This window comes from Artemia franciscana, chromosome 10 (genome assembly GCF_032884065.1).
Source record: "Artemia franciscana chromosome 10, ASM3288406v1, whole genome shotgun sequence".
Classification (NCBI taxonomy): domain Eukaryota; kingdom Metazoa; phylum Arthropoda; class Branchiopoda; order Anostraca; family Artemiidae; genus Artemia; species Artemia franciscana.
The window spans coordinates 45737678-45765287 of NC_088872.1; the positions used below are offsets into that span (position 1 = coordinate 45737678).

At 35.4% G+C, this 27610-nt stretch overlaps 1 protein-coding gene across 1 annotated transcript in view; it reads right to left on the minus strand.

Moving 5' to 3' along the window:
- The window catches only part of LOC136032257 (maternal embryonic leucine zipper kinase-like), a 126818-nt gene that overhangs the window by 12240 nt on the left and 86968 nt on the right, over nucleotides 1-27610 (minus strand). The window contains exon 12 of the mRNA XM_065712502.1: nucleotides 23834-23937. Within this exon, the coding sequence (XP_065568574.1) occupies nucleotides 23834-23937 (104 nt within the window). The remainder of the gene's footprint in view (nucleotides 1-23833; nucleotides 23938-27610) is intronic.

Genomic DNA, 27610 nt, shown 5'->3' on the forward strand with positions numbered 1-27610 from the left:
TGAGAAGATTTGCCTCATTTTAGAAAATAGGGGGAAATACTCCCTAAAAGTCATACGATCTTAACAAAAATCACACCATCAGATTCAGCGTATCAGAGAATCTTACTGTAGAAGTTTCAAGCCGCTATCTACAAAAATGTGGAATTTAGTATTTTTTGCCAGAAGACAAAAATCACGGTTACGTGTTTATTTGTTTCTTTGTTGCTTTTTTTCCCCCAGGGGTGATCGTATCGACTCAGTGGTCCTAGAATGTCGCAAAAGAACTCATTCTAACGGAAAATGCCATTTTTAAGTGACCAAAAAAATTGGAGGGCACCTAGGCCCCCTCCCACGCTCATTTTTTCCCCAAAGTCATCGGATCAAAATTCTGAGATAGCCATTTTATTCACCATAGTCGAATAACCTAATAACTATGTCTTTGGGGACGACTTACTCCCTCGCAGTCGCCGTGGGAGGGGCTGCAAGTTACAAACTTTGACCTGTGTTTACATATAGTAATGGTTACTGGGAAGTGTACAGACGTTTTCAGGGGGATTTTTTTGGTTTGGGGGGAGAGTTAAAGGGGGGGGTTTACATGGGAGGATCTTTCAATGGAGGAACGTTTTATTAATGAAGAGACTTTCAATGGAGGGGGCGCAGGATTTTCTAGCATTATTAAAAAAAAAACAATGAAAAAATAAATATGAAAAGTTTTTTCTACTGAAAGTAAGGAGCAGCATTAAAACTTAAAACGAACAGAAATTATTACGCATATGAGGGGTTTACCTCCTCGTAATACCTTGCTCTTTACGCTAAAGTATTTTTAGTAATCTCAACTATTTATTCTATGGCCTTTGTGATACAGGGGTCATTCTTAAGGAATTGGAACAAAATTTAAGCTTTAGTGTAAAGAGCGAGGTATCGACGAGGGGTGAGCCCCATCATATACGCAATAAAAACATACGAATATAGAAATTCGCTACGTAAGTTAATTCGTAAGTTACGTATATTTTTTACTTATGAAAATGTTCGTAAAAAATTAAAAGTTATAGTTGCCTTTTCAAATAATCAAAAAATTGGAGGGCAACTAGGCCTCCTCTCTCGCTCCTTTTTTTTCAAAATCTTCCGATTAAAACTATGAAAAAGCCATTTATCCAAAAAAAAATATATGCAAATTTCGTTTTAATTATTTATGCATGGAGAGCCAAGATAAAAAAAAAAATGCATTAATTAAAAAAGTCCAGAAATTAAACAAAAAAACAAGTGTTTTTAAATGAAAGTAAGGAGCGACATTAAAACTTAAAACGACCAAAAATTACTCCGTATATGAAAGGGGCTTTTCCTCCTCAACGCCGCGCTCTTTGCGCTAAAGTTGTTTACTGTTTAAAATGTAGAGTTAAGTTAGCGTAAAGAGCGGGGCGTTGAGGAGGAAAAGCCCCTTTCATATACGGAGTAATTTTTGTTCGTTTTAAGTTTTAATGTCGCTCCTTAATTTCATTTAAAACAACTTGTTTTTTTTTGTTTAATCTGATCAAGACATGACAGAAAAAAAAACAGAAGCAAATTAATAAGATTCTGCCGAATCTTTTCTCAGCTTGAAAAATCCATTTGAGGCGACTCACTGTAAAATTTTGGTTATTTCGGTGAGACACGGATGGGCTTTCTTCTCAGCGAGATGGAACCGTTATCTAGTTCTACAATACCCTGGCAATATTGTAGACCATAATCATAGACCGTAGATGGTTTTACTACAAAACCTTATTTAGGATCAAGATCGCCGCATGAGGGGCTTGTCCAGGTCTTGTCAATTTGAATACCAGAATTTTGCAGTGACTGAATTTAGATCAGATCATAGCGGAAATTTAGAATCTGGTTGAGCAAATAACTAATTCTTTTGTTGAAAAGTGACAACTAAAATTTTTCATCAAAGCTATAACTAGCTTGGAAAAAGAAACTGCTTAACGGAAGGTTGATTATATTGAAAGATCAACTAAATCACTTTTCTTATAAATAAGCGAAAACTTTCGGCGTTTCTCTTTGTAACCATGGAGGTGGTTAAAAGAGAAATACAAAAGTCATTATTTAACTTTGAATAAAGAAACAGAATTTGAACTTTTCTGACAATTTGGCTTTATCTTTTAACAAGAACATGAGACGAACAATTTTCAAATGGTAAAAACTTTGGATTTGCTTAAATAAAGACGACAAATGACAGATGCTTGACAGAGGTCAAGCACTTCAAAAACAAACGAAGAAGTTTGTAAACTATGGTTGTCTTTTTTCGCTCATCAGGAAAAATAAATCATCTATAACCATCTCTACTTTGGTTGATTATGTTTATTGTTATCCAGTGAATATATACGTATACTGACACAAGAATTTTCCGCTTTGAGCTGGTTCTATCTGTTATATTCAACGTTTTAACATACGACTGTTGCTCTCTAAAAAATGGAGACAGAAGTTAACTCTTTCACAAGGATTTGTAGCTTTGAGCTGGAGCTGTATCTGAAACATTTAACGTTTTAATACACGACTGTTGGTTTACTAAAATTGGATACACAACTTAACAACTTTACCACTGAATTTATACGCATGCTGACACAAGAATTTGTGGTTTTGAGCTGAAACAGTATCTGTTACATTCAAAGTTTTAACATATAACTGTTGGTCTACTAAAATTGGATACACAACTTAACCAGAGAATTTATACGTATGCTGATACAGGGATTCGTAGCTTTGAGCTGAGGCAGAATCTGTTACACTCAAAGTTTTAACATACAACTGTTGGTCGACTAAAATTGGATACACAACTTAACCAGAGAATTTATACGGATGCTGATACAGGGATTCGTAGCTTTGAGCTGAAGCAGAATCTGTTACATTCAACGTTTTAACATACAACTGTTGGTCTACTAAAATTGGATACACAACTTAACCGGAAAATTTATACGTATGCTGATACAGGGATTCGTAGCTTTGAGCTGAAGCAGAATCTGTTACATTCAACGTTTTAACATACAACTGTTGGTCTGCTAAAATTGGATACACAACTTAACCGGAGAATTTATTCGTATGCTGATACAGAGATTCGTAGCTTTGAGCTGAACCACTATCTGTTACATTCAACGTATACGACTGTTGGTCTGCTAACATGACATATACAACTTAACTCTCTCGCAGATAAAAACAAAGCTTCTTCCCCAGGAAAAAACTAGATAGATGGTTAACAGGTAAGGCTAGTCCTTTAATTTTCAAGAAATGTTTCTTCGCAAACCCCTCCTACATAGAAGCCAAGACATGCAAGAGTGCAAAAGATTAACTTGGAGCCCTAACAGTTGATAGTTTTTTGTCTCTGTCACCTTTTCTTGCACATATTCTACATATTCTATGAAACTTCAGACTCGAAATAATTAAACCTTCTATTTTTTGACTTCTTTCCATAATATTGCAGTTTTTCCAGAATTTAAGCCTTTTATTTTTCAGGGCCTATTTCTGGGTATGATATATTTTATTTGCCCTTGAAACGTAAATGTAATTATGAAAGGTGATTATTCTAAATCTAAAACCGAGTGTATGCAGGCTTCGAGCTATATTAACCCTTTCACGAGGGCGCTGATGCTTTTTAGGACACTTCGCCTTAACCCTCCTTCAGCTTAAAAGTCACTGTTTTTTGAACAGAACCTCTGTGCTATCACTTCTCAATAGGCGTTTCTATTGAACTGGACTAGGCATCTACGAAACAGTTTTAAAACCTACGAAAGGTGGCGGCTAATATCAGGAATATTTATTGTGCTTACACACAAAAGGTAAGTTAAAATTCTGAATTTTTGTATCTAACCTAGAAGTTTTTGAGTTGCAGGAATTTTTATCCAAAATTAACTAACCTATCGCTTATACGCTTGCTGCTCATTTTTGTTTTATAAGCATTTAGGTTAGGATTTGTGGCCGTCTTCTTTTCGCCCACTCACGAGGACCTGAATTCGTTCCTGATGCAGAATCACCACTGTCTACGTCTGAGGACAGTGCCCTGCTAATGATATATCTGGAGAGGTCCCTAACCGTGAAAGTTGACATTATCATTCTGATTTAGGTAGATGGTCATCATGTTCATTATGTCCACGTTTGAGTGTTGTGTCGATTTGTTGTTTTCCGTAAAAATTGAAAATAAGATAATGATAAAGTAAATTTTCTTTTGCAGGCGCGAAATAAGTTGACTGTCGAAGAAGCCATTAAAATCATATTTGACGAGGAAAATGACATCAATTACCAAGAGTCAGATGTAGATCTTACAAGTGATGAATCAGGACCAACCTGGGTCTCACCTGAAGTTGCAGGCACTTTCTTCGGTCACAAAGGTATTTAATCGACCGAATGCCGAGGTTGCACCTGAAGGCGATTCAAATAAGGAAGAGCCACCACCTTCCTAAAAAAGGATAAGAACTTATTTTAGTAAGCAACCAGCTGCTAATATATCAACCAAGCCAACAGATAGCTGTGATACGGTTGGGAACGACAATTCTACGCCATCAGTAAGCAGTTTTGACAGGAAAACTAGAGTAAAAAGGACGAGGTTATGGAAAGTAAACGGGAACAACCCTATTGGAGCAAGTGTACCCGTTATACCGGTGAGCGCAGCGTCCTCTTAAATCTAAATGAAGAGCCAGACGCTGTTGAATATTCTGAAATATTGACGACTTCTGAATTTCTGGATATGATAGTCCGCGAGTCTAATCGCTACGCTATGAGACAAAATGGCTATGAGCTTCGTTTCACCGTTGCTGAACTCCACATTTATCTTGGCTGTTTATTGGTCATGAGCTACATTGCTATCCAAGCCTTCAGAACTATTGGTACATGTCTTTGTGACTACCATTTGTACCTGACTACATATCTAGCAAGCGTTTCTAAAAAATCCATGAATGCCTGCATTTTACAAGCCAGGAAAAAAGCAACAGAGACAAGTATTACAAGATAAGGCCTTTCTTCGAGCTTCTTCTCAGTGGATACAAAGCAACCTTGTCCGAGTAAGAATATATAAACCTCTTACTAACCTTCTGGTGATGTCTGGGTTTACATTGATACACATCTAATGTTGATATGCGTGTAATGGTAAGCGCGAAGCCGAGTCTTTCAGAGCTAAGGGTTCTCGTAAAAGGAGATGCTACAAGAGTCTTCTTTCTATAAACTATGTGTTTTAATATACAAAGCAAATACGAGACAAGATCTTGACTGGATTAAGACAAGACAGTAACTAGCTTTAAACACTTTAAAACTCCACATATAAATGGTTTTCAGGGTTCTTAGAAGCACTTTCTATTATATTAATTGTCCAAGTTCCACTATGGTTTCCAAGGTTCTTTTTTCTGATACCCATTTCCACGAGCCTATGTCCCACATAGGCTTTTAGAATCCAGTATAGATTGCAAGACGAAACTGACCCACAATGCATTAAAATTACGTTGTATGTTTCCCACTGTAAGACTTACATTTAAAAGTTTACAGATTCCCCCCTCCCGTTTTTCAAAATTATTTTTATCGAAAATAATTTTCCAAATACGATCAAATTTTCTTCTTAAGGCACTTTATACTGACACAAAAATCACTTTAAGATTAGAACATTAAAGGAAGGGGAAAAAAATATCCACACAAAATGTCATATCATTCATCGCTTGACGGGACTTATAGGATTAATCCACATTGTAGATTTCTTCAGTCCGTTTCTGCTAGTTCTTTTTATGTTTTAAATGGAAGTTTGTGTTCACTCGTCACTTTCATAAAGAATCAAACTGAAGTGTCACTATCTTAAGCTACGCTTGCAAACTTGTTCGCAGAGAATTCGCAGGCCCTACACCTAAGTACTAAATACACTGTTTAAAAAAAAATTAACAGACATAGGAAGTAGTTTCAGCAAAAATGTATCTTTGAACCAAACCATTCTTATAACAAAAAATTAGGATTTTTTTTTTTCAAATATTTCAATGATCTCGCTAGTTTCCAATTCAATTTTTTCTGTATTTTTCTAAATAATATAACAAACTTTTAACCAATCTTATATCAACCTTTCGCATTTTTCCGCAAAAAATAAATAGAACAACGGAGATTATAACTGACTAAAAACTGAAGAAAATATAAAATAAAACTTTTATTATTACTACTCTTTCTAAAAACCTCTCAACTTCATTGGCATACTTGCTTCCCAAATTGATTTCACTAATCTCGCTCCGAAAAAAAAAAAACTTAAAAATATCTTATTGAGCAGATGAAAAAAATGCTTACATTTTTTGTTATTTAGTTTTTGTTTGTTTAGTTTTTCTGCTTAATGATATTAGAAAAAGAATATTTTTGTTTGATAATATTTTTGTCAATTTTTTTGTGTGTGATATTTTTATCAAATGATTGATTTCACAAATCGCCGTAGTCGCCGTTTATAGCCTCTGGCGTGTTGGCAGTACGGGAATAAGTGTATGTGTTGTTTTTATTTCGTCAATAAGTCAAGTCAAGTCTCTGTTACATAGTTAGATATGTAGAGTTCTAATTCTATTAGTTCCAAATCAGACACAGAAATTGATTCTACCAAATCAAGATTAGGTCTTGGAGTCTGCATATATATTTAGGTTGGAATCTCTAAAAGTTGGTTAAGGCTCAGATTGTTCAAACAGTGTTAAAAGTCCTGGTTTTTTCTGTAAACTATAAATATGGGTATCATTACCCCCAACAGTCCCTTTCTCCTTCATTTCATTCTCTTTAATGTCATTATGGTCCTTTATTTTCTCAATTTCTTGTCTAAATACCATGTTAAGAGACAAGAAAGTTTCTATATCCTTAATCGGTTTTTACCAAACAAGCATAAACAGTCCGATTTCAAGAGAATTCTGTGCGTGGCCTTGATCATAGACTAAGTCTCCTTTTGTCACAACTGGTAAATAAACAGCTTTTTGCGTATATTGAAAACTCAGCGTTTTCTTTTCCTTCTTTACCTCTTCATCACAAATTCTTATAACTCCAAATAAATTCCTCACCAGGTTTATCATATAACCTTCGTAAGAATCGAAATAATCAATAGTAGGTACTGAAAATTGAATATCTGAAAAGGTTTATCGTTCAAACACTATTTTCTGCGGTGAATACTTAGTTGTTGAAGGAACGGTGGATTTTATCACGTTTTGTACTAACGGTAAATAAATATTCCACGAATGCGACTTCAAACTTCATCAGGGAAGCAGCGGTAGCACTCAGACCTCCGAACATGGCTTTGGTGGCGATATTCGCCTCTGTCGTGGTCTTGAAAAGAAGAATGCGAATGAGTATTTCGACAACTTCTTCACTTCAATCAGTGTCGTAGAAACGTTAGCAAAAGAATATATTTAAAATGTCGGTACACTGCGTGTGAACAGACTTGGCGACAGTAGGAACAAATTGGTCAGAGAGAAAGAAATGAAAAAAACAAGACCGAGGATCCACCTCATACGCAACTTCAGCGGAAGGCATCACTGTTTTGAGATAGAAAGACAACAACCTTGTTGCCCTATGCTCCTAACACAATGGGTACCATCCAGTTGATATTGTAGAGATATGGAGTAGCTCGGGGAAGAAGAAAGTAGTCTTTGAAAGACCATTCACAGCCAAAGAATATAATAAATACATTGGAGGTATATGTGGTATGTGGGTATGTGGTATGGAGGTATATACATGGTATATGCGACTATTTCATCATTTTATTGACGTTACTGTTGTCAATTCCTGGGTTATTCATCGCAAACTTGTGCCTGGAATAAAATCTGACTTTCTAGAATTCAAAGCACCAGTTCCAGTGTCACTTCTGAACAAGGGCATGATTAGGATGCGCACAAGTCCTGCGCGTCCAGGTCGTCGTCTGCCTCTTCCAAAGCGGATCGTGACCCAATCTGTTCTCAAAAGAAGTCAGGTTGGACGGAATGTCAGGGCATTGGTCGTTGATATCCGAAAAGAAAAACGCATTGAGGTGCCGCAAGTAGACCCGTAAACGTAGAACACGTTTCGAGTGTAAAAAGTACAAAACTCTTATTTGGCCTGAATTCTTTGATTGTTTTCACATGCGTCCGTAATGGGCAACGTCCACATATGAGGACACTTTCAAAATTGACAGTTTTTCATTTGTAATGTCTTTTCTGAATAAATGTTAAATAAAAAAAAACAAGTTTTTTTTTTAGCTGCAAGTAAGGAGCGACATTAAAACTCAAAACGAACAAAAATTATTCCCTCTTATCACAGCTCTACTTTTTAAAATAATAAAATACTATAGCGCAAAGAGCGAGGCGTTGAGGAGGGGACAACCCCTTTCATATGCGGATTAATTTCTGTTCGTTTTAAGTTTTTTTTTTGGCTAAATGGCTCTCTCATAGTTTTGACCGGACGATTTTGATAAAAAAAAGGGATGGGAACGGAGGCCTAGTTGCACTCCAATTATCTGTTACTTAAAAAGGAAACTAGAACTTTTAATTTTTTTTACGAACGTTTTTATTGGTAATAAATATACGTAACTAACGAATTAAATTACGCAACGAACTTCTATATTTATGCATTTTTATTACGTACTAGCTGTTGGTGTGGCGGTTCGCGCCACACCAGCACCTAGTTGGTGGGGGCACTTTGCGCCCCCAAGCCCCCGGAGCGCGTAAGTCGTTACGCACCATTGTAGTCGTGTTCCTGTGTCCCACCTGTGATATATATATATATATATATATATATATATATATATATATATATATATATATATATATATATATATATATTTATATATATATAGATATATGTATTTATATATATATATATATATATATATATATATATATATATATATATATATATATATATATATATATATATATATATATGTATATATATATATATATATAAGTTTTTAACTACGTAAAACTTGCGAATATACAACATTCTTCGCTGTCCAATTGTCTGTGCATATAAATAGATTGTCAGGTTTACCGACTCTTGAACATGCAACATATAATTGTCCATGGGGAAAACGATCCGCATTCAGATCCATACCGCATTTTTCTAATGATTGCCCTTGAGCTTTGTTGATGGTGATTGCTAATCGAATATTCCCTGTGTCCCCGTCGTCATTTATATATCTCCCCTGTCCCCCCGGCGTAGTTGTGTTCCTGTGTCCCGGTCGTCATTAATGTCCCGGTCTGTAATTTCTCTTTGACTGTCCTGGTCATCATTTATATTCCCTGTGTCCCGGTCGTCATTTGTGTCCCGGTCTGTAATTTCTCTTTGAGTGTCCCGGACGTCATTTATATTCCCTGTGTCCCGGTCGTCATTTGTGCCCCAGTGTCCGGTCTGTAACGTCATAAAGTCTTCAATGACTCTGGTGGTGCAGGCAGTTGAGGAAGTTTAACTTTTCCTGGGGCGCAACACATTGCCATTGTTTCACCATTAAATTTTAACTGGGCTGTACCTGAATGCCAGGCGATAATTTTCACGTTGCTCTTGTGATTCCTCGGTACGCTTTCTTTTGGCATTATCTCTTTGAGCCGCAAGCTTGTTTTCACGTTCTTCTTGTGATTCCTCGGCACGCTTTCTTTTGGCATTATCTCTTTGAGCCACAAGCCTGTTTTCACGTTGCTCTTGTGATTCCTCGGCACGCTTTCTTTTGGTAATTTCTCTTTGAGCCGCAAGCCTGTTTTCACGTTGCTCTTGTGATTCCTCGGCACGATTTTTTTTGGTAATTTCTCTTTGAGCTACAAGCCTGTTTTCATGTTGCTCTTGTGATTCCTCGGCACGCTTTCTTTTGTTACTTTCTGTTTTAGCCGCAAGCCTTTTGGCATTATCTCTTTGAGCCGCTTCCTCGGCTGTTTCTTCTGCCATTGTAGGATTTATACAAACATTTCTCTTTGAATTAACTGTTTGAGAAGCTTCCTCGGCTGTTTCTTCTGCCATTGTAAGATTTATACTGAACTTTCTCTTTGAATCGCCCCCTTATATACTTATAATGACGTCATATACAAAGCCTTATAGCCTTATATACTTATGATGACGCTATATGCGTACAAACAAACAAACATACAACTTATTTATATATATATAGATATGAGAGGGTTCGCCCCCTCGTCAATACATCGCTCTTTACACTAAAGCTAATTGTTTGTCCCAATTCTTTAAAAATGACCCCTGAATCACAAAGGCCGTTGAATAAATAGTTGAAATTATTAAAAATACTGTAGCGTAGAGAGTGAAGTATTGTGGAGGAGACGAAACCCCTTATTTATGTAATAATTTCTGTTCGTTTTAGGTTTTAATGCTGCTCCTTACTTCCAGCTGAAAAAAACTTTTTTTTGTTTATTTTGGCATTTTTTTTTAAATAATGCTAGAAAATCTTGTGGCCCCTTCATGGAAATTTCCTTCCATAATGATAAATTCTTCCATGGAAAGATCCTCCCACGTAACCTCCTCCCCCGACCCTCACACCCTTAAAGTGAAAAATTTCCCTGAAAACATCTGTACACTTCCCAATAACCATAACTATAATTATGTCTTTCGTCCCGAAAGACATAGTTATTAGGTTTTTCGACTATACTAAACACAATGGCTATCTCAAAATTTTGATCCGGTGAATTTGGGAAAAGTGAATGTGAGAGGGGGCCTAGGTGCCCTCCAATTTTTTTGGTCACTTAAAAAGAGCAGCAGAACTTTAAATTTCCGTTAAAATGAGCCCTCTCGCTACAAAGAAAACAGCAAGAGCTAAGAGCTCATGGCACTTGTGACGAGGTCGGAAGAGCCAAGAGCTCAAATGGTATGAGCTCTAGCGAAATTCTAAGAATCAATAGGTTGCTTTAAAAGGAAAATCAGAGGCTTAATCCCGGTCGGGATTTAAAATAAGAGTTCTGAGTCACGAGGTCCTTCTAAATATCAAAATTCATTAAGATCCGATCGCCGACTCGTAAGTTAAAAATACCTCAATTTTCCTAATTTTTTCTCTCCCTTCAGCCCCTCAGATGGTCGAATCGGGGAAAAAGACTTTATCAAGTCAATTTGTACAGCCTCCCTAACTTGCCTATCCATTTCCATCGTCCTAGCACGTCTAGGGTTTCCCAAGATTTCCGGCCCCCCAACTTCCCCCAATGTCAACAGACCTGGTCGGGATTTGAAATAAGAGCTGTGAGACATGAGTTCCTTCTAAATATCAAATTTAATTAAGATTCGGTCACCTGTTCTTAAGTTACAAATACTTCAATTTTTCTAATTTTCCAAATTAACAACCCCCAGCTCCCACAAAGAGAACGGATCCTTTCCAATTATGTCAATCTCGTATCTATAACTTGCGCTTATTCTTCCCATCAAGTTTCATCCCGATCTCTCCACTCTAAGCGTTTTTCAAGATTTCTGGTTCCCCCTCCAACCCCCTATGTCCCCAGATCCGATTCAAATTGAAAATGGAGCATCTAAGACATGAGATTCTTCTGTATATCAAGTTTCATTAAGATCCGATCACCCATTCGTAAGATACTTCGATTTTTACGTTTTCCAAGAATTCCAGTTTCCCCCTCAAAGTCACCAACACCAACCAATGTCACCGGATCTGTTTAGACGGACAGACCGACATAATTTGAGATCGCTATATGTCATTTGGTAGGTACCAACTGCCATAAAAACAAATAAACACGCATCCGTGATCTGTCTTCTGGCAAAAAATAAAAAAATCCACATTTTTGTAGAAAGGAGCTTCAAACTTCTACAGTAGGGGTCTCTGACACGCTGAATCTGGTGGTGTGATTTTCGTTAAGATTCTATGACTTTTAGGGGGTGTTTCCCCCTATTTTCTAAAATAGGGCAAATTTTGTCAAGCTCGTAACTTTTGATCAGTTTAACTAAACTTGATGAAACTTATATATTTAGAATCAGCATAAAATACAATTCTTTTGATGTAACCATTGGTACCAAAATTACATTTTCTAGAGTTTCAATTACTATTGAGCCGGGCCGCTCCTTGCTACAGTTCGTTACAACGAACTGTTTGATATGAGATCTTCGCTATTTTTTGGTCTAGAAAATTTGTATTCAAAATGCGATTCCAAAAGATTTCAAAATTCACCCGTGATAGGGTGAAAGTATACTAAAGAGTAGATTAAAACACCGCATACAGTGTGCTTATTACAAAAGACAATCCAATAATGAACGATGGTATTTCCCAGCTGCATTTTATATGTCTTTACCTTAAGTACTGATGAATTCAAATAACCATGCTGGAAAACAATGTCTTCATAAATGTCCAAAAACAAATGACAACAGTAAATAATAGGACTCCGTTTCAGAGGCCTTTTATTCCTTTTCAAACCTTTTCTTTGGTCTGGCAGGGTGTTAAGTCGAAGGTCCAAATTTTGAAGTGAAAAAGATGAGCACTGAGGAATTTGATAGTAGTTAGAGAATTGTTTCTTACATTATTCTTTAAAGAAAAAAAATACTTTAGATGATGCATACTTGAATAAATCATTACCTTGTACCACCAGATCAGGTTGCCAGTAGAAAATTAAAATGTATTTATTTCTCTTATGAATATACTATTAATAAACTTTTTTTCTATAGTTCTTGCAAAACATCAAAAATCTATATGCTGCAAGATATCATTTTTTTTCAATATTAAGCCTTTTATGACAAAAATTTCTTTAAATGTTCCAGCCACTTATGTCACTATAAATAAACAGATTAAAATTGGGTAATAATCAGAATATTCGTTTAAGAAGAGGAAACTATATGTCTAAAAAAAAAAAGAAAAAAAAGAATCTGCACAGACCTAAAGAGTGCCTTATAGTAAATTGACAAGAAATCTATAGAAATTGAAAAGGAATCTATGAGACAAAAACATAGGTTCACTAGGGAAAAATTGTATTGCCAACATTTTCAACACAGCGTCACTCAGCGTAACTTTAAGCATTAAAAACACAGCTTAATTTTAATCTGTTCCCATTCTGATTTCAATTAAAGATCTAAGTTTATTTGGATATAGATAACTTGGATATAAGATCTTCTGTTATGAATTTCTCCCCCCCCCCAATAGATTTTAAAACAGTTATAGCTACTTGAATCCGCGTAAACAAGCTAGTTAAACAAGATTATACACAACTATACCTATTGTGCCTCTTTGGAAAGCTTAATTCTTTTACCTTCGACCCAACATAAGCCCACACTAGAAAAAAGGGTAGAAAGCAATACGCGACTTAGGTCTTATCAGTAACAGGCTCTTATTAATATCATTACTCATGTTTTTTAACTGATTTAATTATTTAATTCATTAACATTAGATGATGTTGTTTTCCCCCATCAGAGACAAACTTATTTCCTCTTTTAAAAACTGGCCATATTTTTCGATCATCGTTATACCTTAGTGATAGCAATCTTCCCTAAGATTTGTAAAGCCTTTATGCTTCATAAAAAACCTTTTTAGGATGTATTTCATTGAAACAAAACAAAAACGACAAATCCACCTCTTTGATTTATAAAAAAAGTCCCCCCCCCCAAAAAAAAAAGAATTCATGTATTCACACTACGGCGATTGAGTTTTAATTCAGTAGATACCCTATAATGAAGGATATACCCTACTATGAAGGATCTACCCTCGGAAGATATGGGACTAACTGAAGGTTTAACCAAACATAACTGAACCCAAAGGTAACTGAAACCCAAAGGTCATAGTAATTTGAGCTTTTCTGCCAAACTCTTCACTGTAGTTACATTTCTTTCATTCTGTGAGAGCTTATGTCCAATATAATGAACAATATTTGACAACATACGAATAACCTTATAATTTGAAAAAAAAATCAAGGGCGTTAAACAATCAAACCTTCAACAGGATATCCTTAATGAAAGTGATACACCCTAACTATTTTGACAAATTGAATTAATCGGGAGAAACTAGACAATCAATCAATATATCACAGGAGCAATCATATACGTATAATCTACTGTCACAGCGGAGGGTCTAACCAAAATGAAGGACCTTTGACCCTATTACTCAGCTAGCAGCAAATACCCAAACATAGCAACCACGAAGATTTGCATGGACACACCTGCGCGTGCCTGTAGAGCTCGTTTGTTTAAAAGGAAGCCGAGCAAAGGACCTGAATTCTACACGGTTCCCATCTGTACTTCCTTATAAATAGTAAACAGTGTTTTTGTTTGTAGTTTTCAGGGACTAAGATTAATTGATTTAGACTTTTTTCTGATCGACTTCCTAAAGTTAAAAAGCTATTTTAAGAACTAAAAGTTTCCCGGTAAATAGCTGAAATTGTATGTACGAAGTAATTTGTAAATAAAAGAAAAAATCGGTTAACAAAGAAAACTTTTTTTCTTTCAAAACATCCATTATTTGAGTTAAAGTTGCGGTTCTTGAGTCACGGTCAATTTCATTACATTTAAAGAACAGAAAAGAAGAAAAAATAATTAAGGAACACTTAATCTAGAGAAATATTTCACGGAAAGATGAAATACGGAACGGATCATTAGCTACAACTAGATAATTTACTTCTTCATTGACTCATAAAAATGATGATTTTCAACCGTTAATGATGAGAAGAATTGAGAATGCGTACAAATTGACGTACAGATTACATTCAACTAAATTTTATAGATTTTACTTTACCAAATTTTAACAAACGCTATTTTAAAAACGAAAATTGAACTCGGAATAACAATAATAATAAAAAAAATGGATATCATTTATGATAGGTGTAGCCTAAATTAACCTGTTGTGACTTAAGACTGTCATACTACGATCTCAATGATTAGCATTGAATAATGAATAGAAGCCGAGTTCAACTGAACGTTTTTCTTGTTAGAGGAGATTTGAAACGCAGTAGATTGGTCTGAAGTACTGTGTACACAATTCAATCGTAATGAAAACGGATTATCAAGGAAACTCAATGACTCTTAAAACGCATTGATGTGTGGAGAGTGGGAGGAAAATTCCTTATTCATTGTTAGCACAACTTCCTGTCTATGCTCTCCATTCCTCCTGCCTCAGTAATTTTAAAAAAAGAAAAGTACCTAGCGAGTTTGGGAAAACTTTACTTAAATCCCTCTGTAGGAAAGGTTTACACCTCAATACTAGGTGTAATTGAATAATACAGGACCCTCTCGAAGTACTCTCTGAATGGTCATAAGGTAAACACAGTTCGAAGTTTCTAAAATGCAAAGTTGGTGAGGAGGTGATAAGAAGGCAGAATCCATACACAGATCATATAACTGCATAAACATAATTTTTTGGACCTTTTGAATGTCTTGGTTGAAATGACTGTCTCGAAATATTGATCTAATGTCATTTTGAGTAGCGCGGCACAAAGGGCGATTGGTTGCCTTCTGATTGGCCTTTGGCAGTAAATGGCGAGACCCAAATGGCTGTCTCGAAATATTGATCTAATGTCATTTCGAGCAGTGCGGCACAAAGGGCGATTGGTTGCCCTCTGATTGGCCTTTGGACCTCAAAGAAGACTTTTTCACTTTTAATTTGCAACAGAGTGACTCATCTCCAACTGTCTTTAGTTCTATACAATAAGATAAAAAACGATAACAAACACATGGAGAAACATCACTCTTCACTAAGTATTTTTTATCGGCACCGAATACACAGGTTTCCAGTCTAAAGGCAATTTCTAAACAAAATTGAAGTACTTTCTCGTAAATCTGGTAGTTTTTCCAATTATTCCTGCATATTGAACTTATTAAATTTATCACCTATTCTTAGAATAAACTCCATATTCTCAGATTACATCCGAGCACATCGATTACAGCGTAATAGACAGTTCATACGTTATATTTCCAAAAACCAAGTTTCGGTCAGTGATATTTACAGAGCGGTCTCACAGACCAGCTGCTTGAGCGTTAATCGGTAATTCATCCACGACATCTTTTGTGCCAGTTGGATGACATCTAACTTGATTTTCTAGAAGATTTTATCGACGGAAAAGTAGTCCAAGGACAAAGCAAAAATCTCATTATTTACGAAGCAAACCTGATTATTCTAACTAAACAATTTATACCTTCCCCCTTTGAAACTAGTAACTTATAAATATCTAGTTTGCCTTGCACGGCAAAACAATGTGAAGCCGTATATATTTTTGAATCTATAGCGGCAGTATCTGAAAATACATGAAATGGGCTAATCAGATTTTTTGTAAAAAAAAAAAAAAAAAAAAAAAAGAAAAGTAAAGATCGCTGATTCTCGATTACAACAACGCAATCCATTTGTAATACGACTTGACTCACTCAAGAGTGCCAAGGGCCAGAACTTCTGCACATTTTCTGTTAGAAACTAGATCTTACTTTGCTACTATTAAGACGAATTTATAAAAAAAAACACACAGATATTATCATTAGCTTTTGAATGAGTCCCCCTTTAACCACTTTTTACAGTGTATAAGTATCCCCAGTAATTCCAGTTACAAAAAAGGACATATCAGTGCTACTCAACCAAAATGTGGCAATCTTCAATGTTTAAGAGAGAGGGCTAAAAACCTCTGTTTGAAGGATTTCGACCCTAATTTCGATGTTTTTTTTATTTTTTTATTTTGATCCAACACCATTTGCAAGGACTCTTTTTCAAAATTCCCATTAATGTGTTTTACTTTTTACTTTTCACTTTTTAGTTTAATACGGAAAATATGTATTTAAAAACATTTTTGTGGTTCTCTCCTTGATGGGTGGCAGCTATTGCTGCCACTCTGATAAGTCATTGTTCCCTGGAAACCATTAAAAACCCAATTTTATTTTTTTTTTTTCTTAAGAACATTTCAAAAGATTGGTCAATACATAATGGAGGTCACCCTTCACAAAGATTGTCACTGTCGTGACAACCATGACCTGTCTTTAATTTACAATTTTAGAACTTGTCAAGAAACAACAGCAATAGCAAAAGATTTTCAAGATAAACAATGGAAACTAAAATAATAGCTTTATGAGAAATTGATTCAAATTTGGCAAGAAAAAAATAACAGCATGCCAAAAGTGAAAGTTGGGAAATTTTGACACCATCAGTGCCACACTTTAAAACCGTATCTAAAATTTCTGACTTTTTAACAAAGCCATGGCAAAAACAATCAGGGATGTCGATTTATAAAAATGTAGGGAAGGGGGAATTTTGGTGCTTTATCGACTTTTTCAATCAATATACTAAAATAGGTAATTTTCAATGCAAACACACCGAAATAGCATTTTTCCAGAATCTAGGGGGTTAAAATCTAGAGATCCCTACCTCTACAATCACATTATAATTTCAATTTCTATTTATTTTATATTTTCAGTTAAGTTAAATTAAGTTTTACTCAAATTAAGTCTTTACTCAAGTTTCATAATTCTGACGTGTAAAAACCATTTTTTTTAGTTTTATATATGGTACTTCATTTTTATTTAGTACTAGCTGTTGGGGTGGCGCTTCGCGCCACCCCAACACCTAGTTGGTGGGGCGCTTCGCGCCCCCCCCCCCAAGCCCCCCCCGCGCGCGTAAGTCGTTACGCGCCATATTAGTTACGCGCCATTGTAGTTGTGTCCCTGTGTCCCACCTGTGAATATAGATAGATTTATATATGTGTTTCAAACTACGTAAAAATTGCGAATATACAACATTTTTGGCTTTCCCACTACTGGGAGCTTTCCGTTTCCAATTGCCAGCAATTGATCTGAAAATGTTTGACCAGAGTCATCGTTTTGCAATCGGACACGCATATTTGTAGTTAATTTTAATATTTTTACGTGTGCCCATAAATTAGAATTTTTCAGGCAAGCATTCATTTCGTCTGCAGGAGTTAAACTACGTAAAAATTGCGAATATACAACATTCTTGGCTTTCCCATTGTCTGTGCATATACAAAGCCATATGTACTAATAATGACGTCATATGCAAACGCTCTTTTTACAAACAAACAAACATGCATACACACAACTCGTTTTTATATAGATAGATAGATAGGTAGATACAATACAAATTAACTGCGTAAAACTTGCGAATATACAACATTTTTCGCTGTCCAATTGTCGCTGCATATAAATAGATTGTCAGGTTTACCGACCCTCGAACATGCAACGCACAATTGTCCATGGGAAAAACAATCAGTATTAAGATCTATACCACATTTTTCTAATGATTGACCTTGAGCTTTGTTAATGGTGATTGCAAATGCTAATCGAATTAGGAATTGCAATCTTTTAAATTGAAAAGGCAGATCCGTTGGAATCATGGGAATGCGAGGAATAAGAACAGCCTCACCCTCAAAAGGCCCTGTCAAGATTGTGGCCTCTATTAGGTTTTCCATTGTTTTTTTTTACGGCAAGTCGCGTGCCATTGCAAAGCTTTGGTGGGTTGATATTTCTTGAAAGTATTATTGGTACGCCTATTTTTAGTTGTAGCACGTGTGGTGGAAACCCTGAAAGATCTATGGAATTTAAAAATTCAGATGGATAATTAACCGCTTCATTTGGTTCCAAAACTGTGTCGACTGACTTGTAAAGGACTGCCTGGTCTCGAATCTTGGTCAAAACAATATTGTTGATTTCGTGGACGTCTATATTTTTGGGTGCGAGAATCGCTCTTTCACTTAGCCATTTATTATTTTTATAATTTTTTAGAATATTCGGAAATACTTTTTCAATCAATTAATTTTTGGACGTCACTAAATTACAGAAATCAGCAGGTAGTTGTATACGTCCTGAAATTGAGTCTATCGTATCATAAATGTCTTTTTGTTCCGACGTTAACTTGGAAATGTTATTTTGTACATACGACAATAGATCATTCGTACTGTAACTTTTTTCACGATCCAATTCTACACATGTCGAAACAGCAGCGATACGGTTAGGTGAAGGCATTCCCAAATCCTGAAGAGGTTTGTTTGCCATACGTACGCACAAATCTTCTATAATAACTAAAGTGTAGTTATAAATTTCTGATGTAAAATCAAAAGTCATATCTGACGTCTCTAACTGTTTTCGATGGAGTATATCTTCGGACATTTTTGACTTATATTTTTCCCATAACTCTGTAGGAGCTGATGGAGAGCAAGTTGTTAAAATGATGCCAAACAATGCACGAATTTGACTTGGGGTTGACGTTTCGCACTAATGGGGAATATGGAACAACTTACTGGTTATCTACTTCGATGGTGGTACCGTTGCCATTGTAGGTTCTTCAGTCATTTTACAATTAGAAATTTCTCTTTCAACGGTCTTCTTACAATTAAAAATTTGTCTTTGAACGATATTCTTAAATACCTGTGTCCTGGTCGTCATTTATATTCCCTGTGTCCCGGTCGTCATTTGTGTCCCGGTATCCCAGTCTGTAATTTCTCTTTGAGTGTCCCGGTCGTTATTTATATTCCCTCTGTCCCGGTCGTCATTTGTGTCCCGGTCTGTAATTTCTCTTTGAGTGTTTTTTCTTTTTAGTATTTTTTAGTTTTTTACATTTTTTCTTTTTTCAGTTTTCTTCTTTATTTTTCAGCTTCACTATGAAATACATATCGCCGAACCTTTGTTTTTTTTTAACTAAAATCTGGTAGGCATTGATGACCTTATCCGAGTCAAAATCCCAAACCCAATCATCATCGCTATCATTTTCAGTTTTGATATGTTTTGACTCTCGCTGTCCAGGTGGATCTTCATCTAACTGCGCGGTTTTGCGTTCTTTAGCCTCAAGCCTGTTTCCTTGCTGTTCTTTTGATTCCTCGGCACGCTTTCTTTTCTGACTTTCTCTATCAGCAGCAAGTTTTTTGGCATAGACTCTTTGAGCATCTTCATCGGCTTTTGCCATGGTAAGTTCATCAGTCATTTTAAACTTAAACATTAATAGATTTCTACGTGAACATATATGTCTTAAATATCTTGAATGACGTCACCTTCAAAGCAAAAATGATGGTAACTAATTTCATGACGTCAGCCGAAACATGACGTCACCTGATCCATCCACAGATCCACACACAGACAACTTATTTTTATATATATATAGATTCTACTTCGTGTTGTTTATCATTTTACTCTTTGCAGCAGATATAAAATCGTGTTTATTTAGTTACCGATCGGGTTACCAGTCTCTTTTTTCATCATATTAAATAATGATTCTAACTTTTAACAAACAGAGATCTCAAAACTAAAATAAGCAATTACATCAAACGTGACATTTCTTTTCATAAAATTTCGGACTTTTTGTTGCCACAAAATCCTGTCATCAAAGTATAATAGCCTGATATATATTGAATTTTTGGTTGTCTCTATACATGAAGATCCTTTAGCAATGTCTAAGGAGAAATGTTCAGAATTCTTAGCTCATTTTCGATAAAACCAAATATGACGAATTTCAACATCAATCAGCTTCATATGCTGGAGGCTTGACGAGAGGCTATATGCACGGGAGGCTAAGGATGGGGGCAGCTGAGACAAATTATCCAGGCCCCAGGGCTAGAGCGGCTTCAAAAAAAGACACAACTTGTTGACGAGAGTTTTATGAAAACATAATATAAATAAAATTTACTTCCAATTTACAAAAAAGGGAAATTCATTTATAGAACAACGGGTAAATTGTTTCAAATAAGACGGTAGAAAATAACAAAACAATCTTTTTTTCACTAATTCTAATTAGAAGTTTTAATATTTCGACTTTGCGTCCAGAAGCCTTTATCAACGAAAAAACTAAAATAAACAAAATATACAGGCTAAGGAAAACTTGTATATAGACAAAAATTTTCATATTCTTGTTAGATTTGCTGCTATTGCATGGTAAACATTATTAAATTGGAAATTATTAAGGCGTGCGTTTTATTTATCGTTTGAGCTTAATTTTTTCCTTTCTTTATATGTTTTGTTTAAGTTAACCGAATTTGTTTTCTCTTTGATATATGCTTCCGGAAGAGATGCCCAATACTCGGACTTTTATTACTATTATTGAAAAAGACTCTTTTTGCTATTTTTCTCCATCTTATTTAAAATATTATACCCGTTTTCTACATATTCATTTTGTTTTATTAGAAAAGTCCCCGCTCTGAAAGCAAATCGACATACAACTGATTTGACTGTAAACAAATCTTCTCAAAAGCAGCCCGAGATAAGAATACCCTGTACCCAAAAATTCATTTGAGCAGCCCTGGAATAAGTAAAATTCAAAACAAAAATAAAAATTACTACGAATCCTTACAATAGCTGAAAAGTTTGATGAATATACCGGAAAGTACAGTTTAAAGAAGAATGCTAACAATCCCCAACAAGCACCGCAGCCTTTGTCTCAAATATCATTCAAGAGAATTCGAAACGAGAATCACCTTTGACATGATGAGTCTCTCACGCGCAAACACGCCCGCAATTTCCTGAATATTTTGCTAGTTTGATACTATCTTTTCCATTTTTCGCCTCTTTTTATTCCAACTTCCGCATCGTTGCATTCTTTTTGTTATTAAAAAGGAGACAAGTTACTATAAAATGTAAGGGATTTCCACCTTTACAAGCAGATATTAAACAATTGAAAAGTACCAACGAAAACCATGAGAAATTTATTTACTAAAATATAATCTTTCAATTATTTTTTTGAGAAAAATAACAATTCAAAGGTTATACTATTAGGCTGCTTAACAAAAACAAACTTTTTTGTTAATGTAATGTGGCTTGTGATTAGGCAACGGTAACAGTAAGAAGAGGCGTTATAGACACTGATCTTCTTTAGACAGACACTCAACCATGACATGCTACAAAGAAAAGCTGAATCTTATTTTCGTCAGGTAAATTAGTACTTTTATATTATTATTATTACTTATTTGAATGCAATGTCTGAACTGCTACAGCCAGAATAGAATTTCACTGACCCTTCTCGTCTGTCAATATATTTTTCCACCCGCTGAACATACTCCACCGTTTTTTCAGAAACTGTAGGAAAGCAGACCTTCGGTGTCAATGCCCTGTGAAATGTTGCCATCAGTTGTGAACCAGTGGGTGATAGTTGCAGAGCAACACAAGTGACAATACCTATCATATTGAATTCGAGCCATCTAAAGGTGCAACAAAATCCCCAGTTGCAATCGGCTACCAGATCTAGCCGATTCAATAGTCCATTCTCACTTTCGATTGAATTACCCCCCCCCCCTCGTGAAGCAAACAACTTGAGAATCACATTTAAAAGAGAGGAATGGGGATCAAGAGAATGCAGCCCTTCCCTCAAAGAGTTTCGATCAAGCACGGACATCCAAAAAAATGTAGATCAATTGATCAATTCTCAGGAAAAATAAATCACTATGGGAGCATGTTTAAGACATCAAAATTTCAGAAGGTGGAGGGCGTGCGCCAGAGAGTGCTTTGCGTAGGTACCAGGTATATATATATATATATATATATATATATATATATATATATATATATATATATATATATATATATATATATATATATATATAAACAGTCTTCCTTTTCTCCTTCTGTCTTTTTTTTTTTTTTTTTTTTTTTTTTTTTTTTTTTTTTTTTTTTTTTTTTTTTTTTTTGTGTTTGTGCTGTAGCATTGGTGATTTCTCTTTTATGATATATATATATATATATATATATATATATATATATATATATATATATATATATCACAGGGCCATATCCAGGATTACAGGAAGTGGAACAAAATTTGTATATATATATATATATATATATATATATATATATATATATATATATATATATATATATATATATATATATATATATATATATATATATATATATATAAGTTTTAATTTTGTACCAGTTGTAAAATTTGTTGCTTCTTTTTTTTGTCAAAATGGGCATCAGGGTTGTCACGCGGAAAAAAAGCACCAAATTTTAGTGATTTTTTGGTTGATTTACTGGTTTTCTTCAAGTGCTTTTTTAGACAATATAAAAAGTCACAAGAAATAGTCATAAGCCAGTAGGGGTGACAGCCCTGATAGGCAACCCTTTGGATACGGCTCTTCCTTTGTATGTACCTCAATGCTTTCGGTGTACATGAAATGACCCTGTGCGTAACCCCTGGTTTTTCTGACAGAAAGGACTTATCATTCTTTCACAGAATTTACCCTCTCAAAGGTTGTTGCCAATGGGCGTTTGTACTGATATTTCTTTTGAAATATTTTTCAGTCATCTAAAAAGCACAAAGCTCTCCCAGCTTCCGTACAGGTAATTGCATGACAGATCAAAACCTTTAAAACAAAAAACCACAACCGGGGTAGGGTGGAGAATCTCAGCAGTACCAACGGACGCATTAATCGCTACAATTTCCAACTGGAGTATCGCGTAACAGGTGGCATCCTAGATTTCCTCTTATTTAAACTAAAGAAAAAAAGAATGGAGAAAAGAGGAAGCATGGGATTAAACAAAAATAAAAGATGAGTTCGGATCTCTGATTGTTTTTGAAGTTAACAGGATATAAACAAATTTAGAATATATACAATTTTAGCTTCTAAAAGTAGTAGAAATGATGACTAACAAAATAGCTTTTTTAAATATTTATCCTGTTATGCTCAACTGCATTAAATAAGCACGCTACTTCGAAAGTACCCGGACTAAAATGTGCTTGGGTAAAATCAGGGGCACTAAATTGGGGGGGGGGACCTTTTTCAGTTTTTTTTTCAAAAACTCGCTCCTTCCATCGATTTTGCGAAACAAATTTACGAAACAAGTGGAAAAAATTCTTGCCCCCCTCCAACATTTTTGTGAATTGACACTCTTGGTATAATAAACTACTTAAGTGCGTTTTTGGTGGTTGATTACATATTACATATATAATCAGCCACCATTATTTTTTATGTAAGTTATTTCTATGTAAGAGCGACTCTATAAAATAAACAAGTCCTACAACACAAAAAGAATAACTTACCCTTTTTGTTTGATTTCGATTCCTTTGCTTTGAAGAGCCCGCTTTAGTTCCCTAAGGACATATTCAGGATCCTTACTCGAAGTCGTGGATACATTATACATTGTCTGCAAGAGAAACATTTAGTAATCTTATATAAAATACACGCGTAAGTTGAAGCGATAAGCTTCAAAGGGTGGGGAGGGGAGAGGCAAAATTGAAAGAAAAACACAAAAAATCAAATTACTAGGAAACATGTTAGAGATTACGGAAAAATAACAACCTTGCGATGGAGAAAATGGCCACGTGGCTCTCCCCACACAGTCCCCAATGGGAATGATAACATGAGAAAAAAATTAAGAAAAGAAAGAAAAGCAGAAGAAACGACGAGGATATTTCTCGCCAGTAAAAAAGTAAAAATGTAATGCAAATATTTCGGCCGAGTCCTCCGCTCAGACGTCCTCAGTGCGAATATAAAAACAAATAACAGAAGACAGAGGCGTCGTTTCGGGGGGGGGAGCAGTTACCCTTCCCCGATAATTTGGAGGGTACTCGTGTATTATACACCACTCATTCAAGTTTACGCTATGTAAAACTCGAGAAAAAACCGGTTACTTTGTTAATTTCTTTTAGCTTTAGCGTGAGAAAAGACAAAGACAAGTGACATAATAGATGGGAAATATATAACCGGGGCTATATATTTGCATATTGAGGGGATGGGTGGGAGTAAAGTATTTGGACAGTTAAAAGTTAGAAAACAATTCTTGCTTCATACTACGCAGAATAATTGTACCTAACACGTTTTGCATACAGACCTACTATACTTTACCCCCACCACCTAATGTGAAAATATATAGTCCAAATTCGCCCTATAAAGTGACGAAGAAACTAAAAAAAGAAACCGGTTTGTTCTCGAGTTTTACACAGCGTAAACTTGAGTGAGTGGCGTATAATACACAAGAAACCTTTTTTGTAATCAAAAAGCATTATGAGAAACAATTATTAAGAGAACACCCTTTTTGTTAACTTTTATTTTAAAGAAAATGAAAAAAAAAGAAAAAAACCCAAAATGCGCTTTTTAGGTGCCATATGGCACTTTATCATTGCCTTATTAAGTCGAATTCATAAAGAGTAATTAAATATAAAAATTAACTTATAAATGGGCCCATGGCCCATAATTAGCTCTCTATGATGTCCATGTGTCTGGCCAAGCCTTTCCATTCCAAAAATATCACCCAAATTGCACTTCTAACCATGTGAAACTTTATGACGGTCTTATTGAGTCTAATATATAAAAAAAGACAAGATATAAGAATTAACTTTTACGAGTCCTTAAACAGCTCTCTATGATGTTCCAGTGCCACAATAGTGACGAAGTAAAATAAGAGAACATATCACTAAAACCCATGAAAAAAGTGATTTTTTCTTGCTGTTCAATGAGAGGGTTCTAATTTCCCTGTATAAGGTTTCAACAATGGCCAATTTAAACGGTGTACTTTTTGGTTTGCTAAATCGTCATTTTCAAATCACATGCATCTGAGTGATGCGCGGGGCTGTTGGAATAGTGCGTAACTCAACTGCGAGATTTAGTCTCCTATCATGGGCACAGGAGTTGAAGGAAGTGGAAGGGCGATATGCACCTTAATATTAACGGTAAATCTGGCAAAAAGCCGAGATTATTAAACTCACCATCACCCACCCGAAAGCTTGTTTACAGTACACTACTGTCGTCTGCTGCAACTCATTGCTGACAGCCAAGTACGGCCAGGCTGTACAGCCTGGCTGACAGCCAGGTGCCAGTTGTGGCCACTACTTAGTTAATGTTTGTTTGATGCGTATGTATTGTTTATTTATGAATCCTGTAAAGTTTTGAATTTAACCGATCCTTTTCTAAATAATAACTTCTCTTCATGATCGCTTGAAGAAAAAATCTCCTATTGAAGACTTGGGGAAGGAACTTTTTAATTTCTACTTTTTAACTGCTTATACATCCCCCCATCAGGTGGAAGGACACATACACATGTGGTCGCAAGATTGGGACAGCTAGGGTGCTAAAAATTATATAAATTATTAATTCAGAATAAGCGCGTGCGTAGGCTCAGCGATGTAAGATGGCTAAACTTTCGGTTCCTTAACCAGTTCCGTAAAACCCAGTTTCTTCCAGCTCTCAACTTTGATAATTATCAAAAATAGCCCAAATTATATTACTATATCGACTAAAGTATTATATTTTCACCCTTTTTTGGCTTATTTCATTACGATTAACCTAACTTCACTTCTGGAGTGAGTTTGGTATAATGCATAAGTACCCGATTTTTAAAGGAAGCATTCACACAAATGATGAGTTGTTTTTTTAAGGCGGGGAGGGGGGAGCAGACCAAATCCCCTCCCCCTGTTTTCAAGCTTAACTTCTGAAATAGAATCCTGGCAACTATTTAATCATTAAGTAATTTATCTTAGAATACTTCCGAAACTTCAGTTTTCATAAATTTAAGGATTTGTTTATCTTTAACCTGTGAGCCATATAGCCGAAAAAGATTTACCCACAGATAGACACAGTTCCGGCTTCCTCAAATCTTTTCACAACAGGTAATAATCCCCTCTGTAACTGATTTATAACACCGATTATAAGACGGATGGTGTGCGCTACCTGCAGCCTATACAGGTGTAAAAGGGTGGGTGAACATGCAAAATTGTCTTTTCATTTTTGACACTTCCTGTGTTTTCTCTGTCTTTCCGCTGAGCTCCTCATTAGACCTTTCCGATTTATTTTCATTCCCAATACAAAAGCATTGACTTAGTAAAAAGCAACATCTCCAATATTTTATCATTATTTAACTATTTTTTTATCTTTTGAGGTCATCATATCGAAACGATGGTGAAAAAAATTTGGGAAAGGGCTCATTCGATGGCAAATTCTGAGGTCTAGTGTCCTTCTCATAAACAAAAACTAACCAAAGGGCAAACTTCCAAACCTACAACGTCCCATGTGTCCTCACATTTTCACGCTGAATTTGATGAATTTTATTCAGAACTATCGAAAGGTCCAAAAAAGGTGCCAAAGAAATCAAAATGATACGTTCAGACAAGAGATAAGGGCATACGATTATTTAGTAGCAGTTAGACACATTTTTATAAAAACAAGTGATAAAAGTGACAAATTGCAGTCAAAAAAGGGCGTTCAATCTGTATGATTGAAGGCCCAAAGTAAGGTTCTTAGGCCCGTCCCCACTTCAATCCTCCCAACCCCGATTTAAATGACCAAATATGACATTTTATGGAATTTACTTTTTTAACTTTAGTCCTGTTTATCAATATCCTCGTCTGGAATTCCTGTCTCTCAATTTCCCCTCTTCCCTCTCGCCCCTCCCGATCTCCAGCTCCAGGGCTGTAAAATTAAATACAAAACGGAGAAATTTTGGCGATGTCCCATTGTCCCATGTTTTCAAATTGATATTAAAAATTAATTATTGAAAAAACCTTAAAAACGCAGACGCATCAAGGATATCCTTAGCCAAGGATGCTCATAAATTGAGATAGTTTATAGCGGAATAGTTTTGGCACTAGTGAGGTAACTGGTTAAATTGTGCAATTATCTAATAACAATACCATGACCAACTGAACTTCATATGCAGTCACAATTATGCAATATCACTCATAACTATGTTTACAAAAGAAGTCGAAGATGAAAGGTAAACATTTTAAGTGCTTAGAAATATAACAAAGTACATAATAGAAGATAGAGACCGTCAGATCAATGGTGATTTTTCTGTGCAGGAATTTGCCCCCTTGCTGAATGAA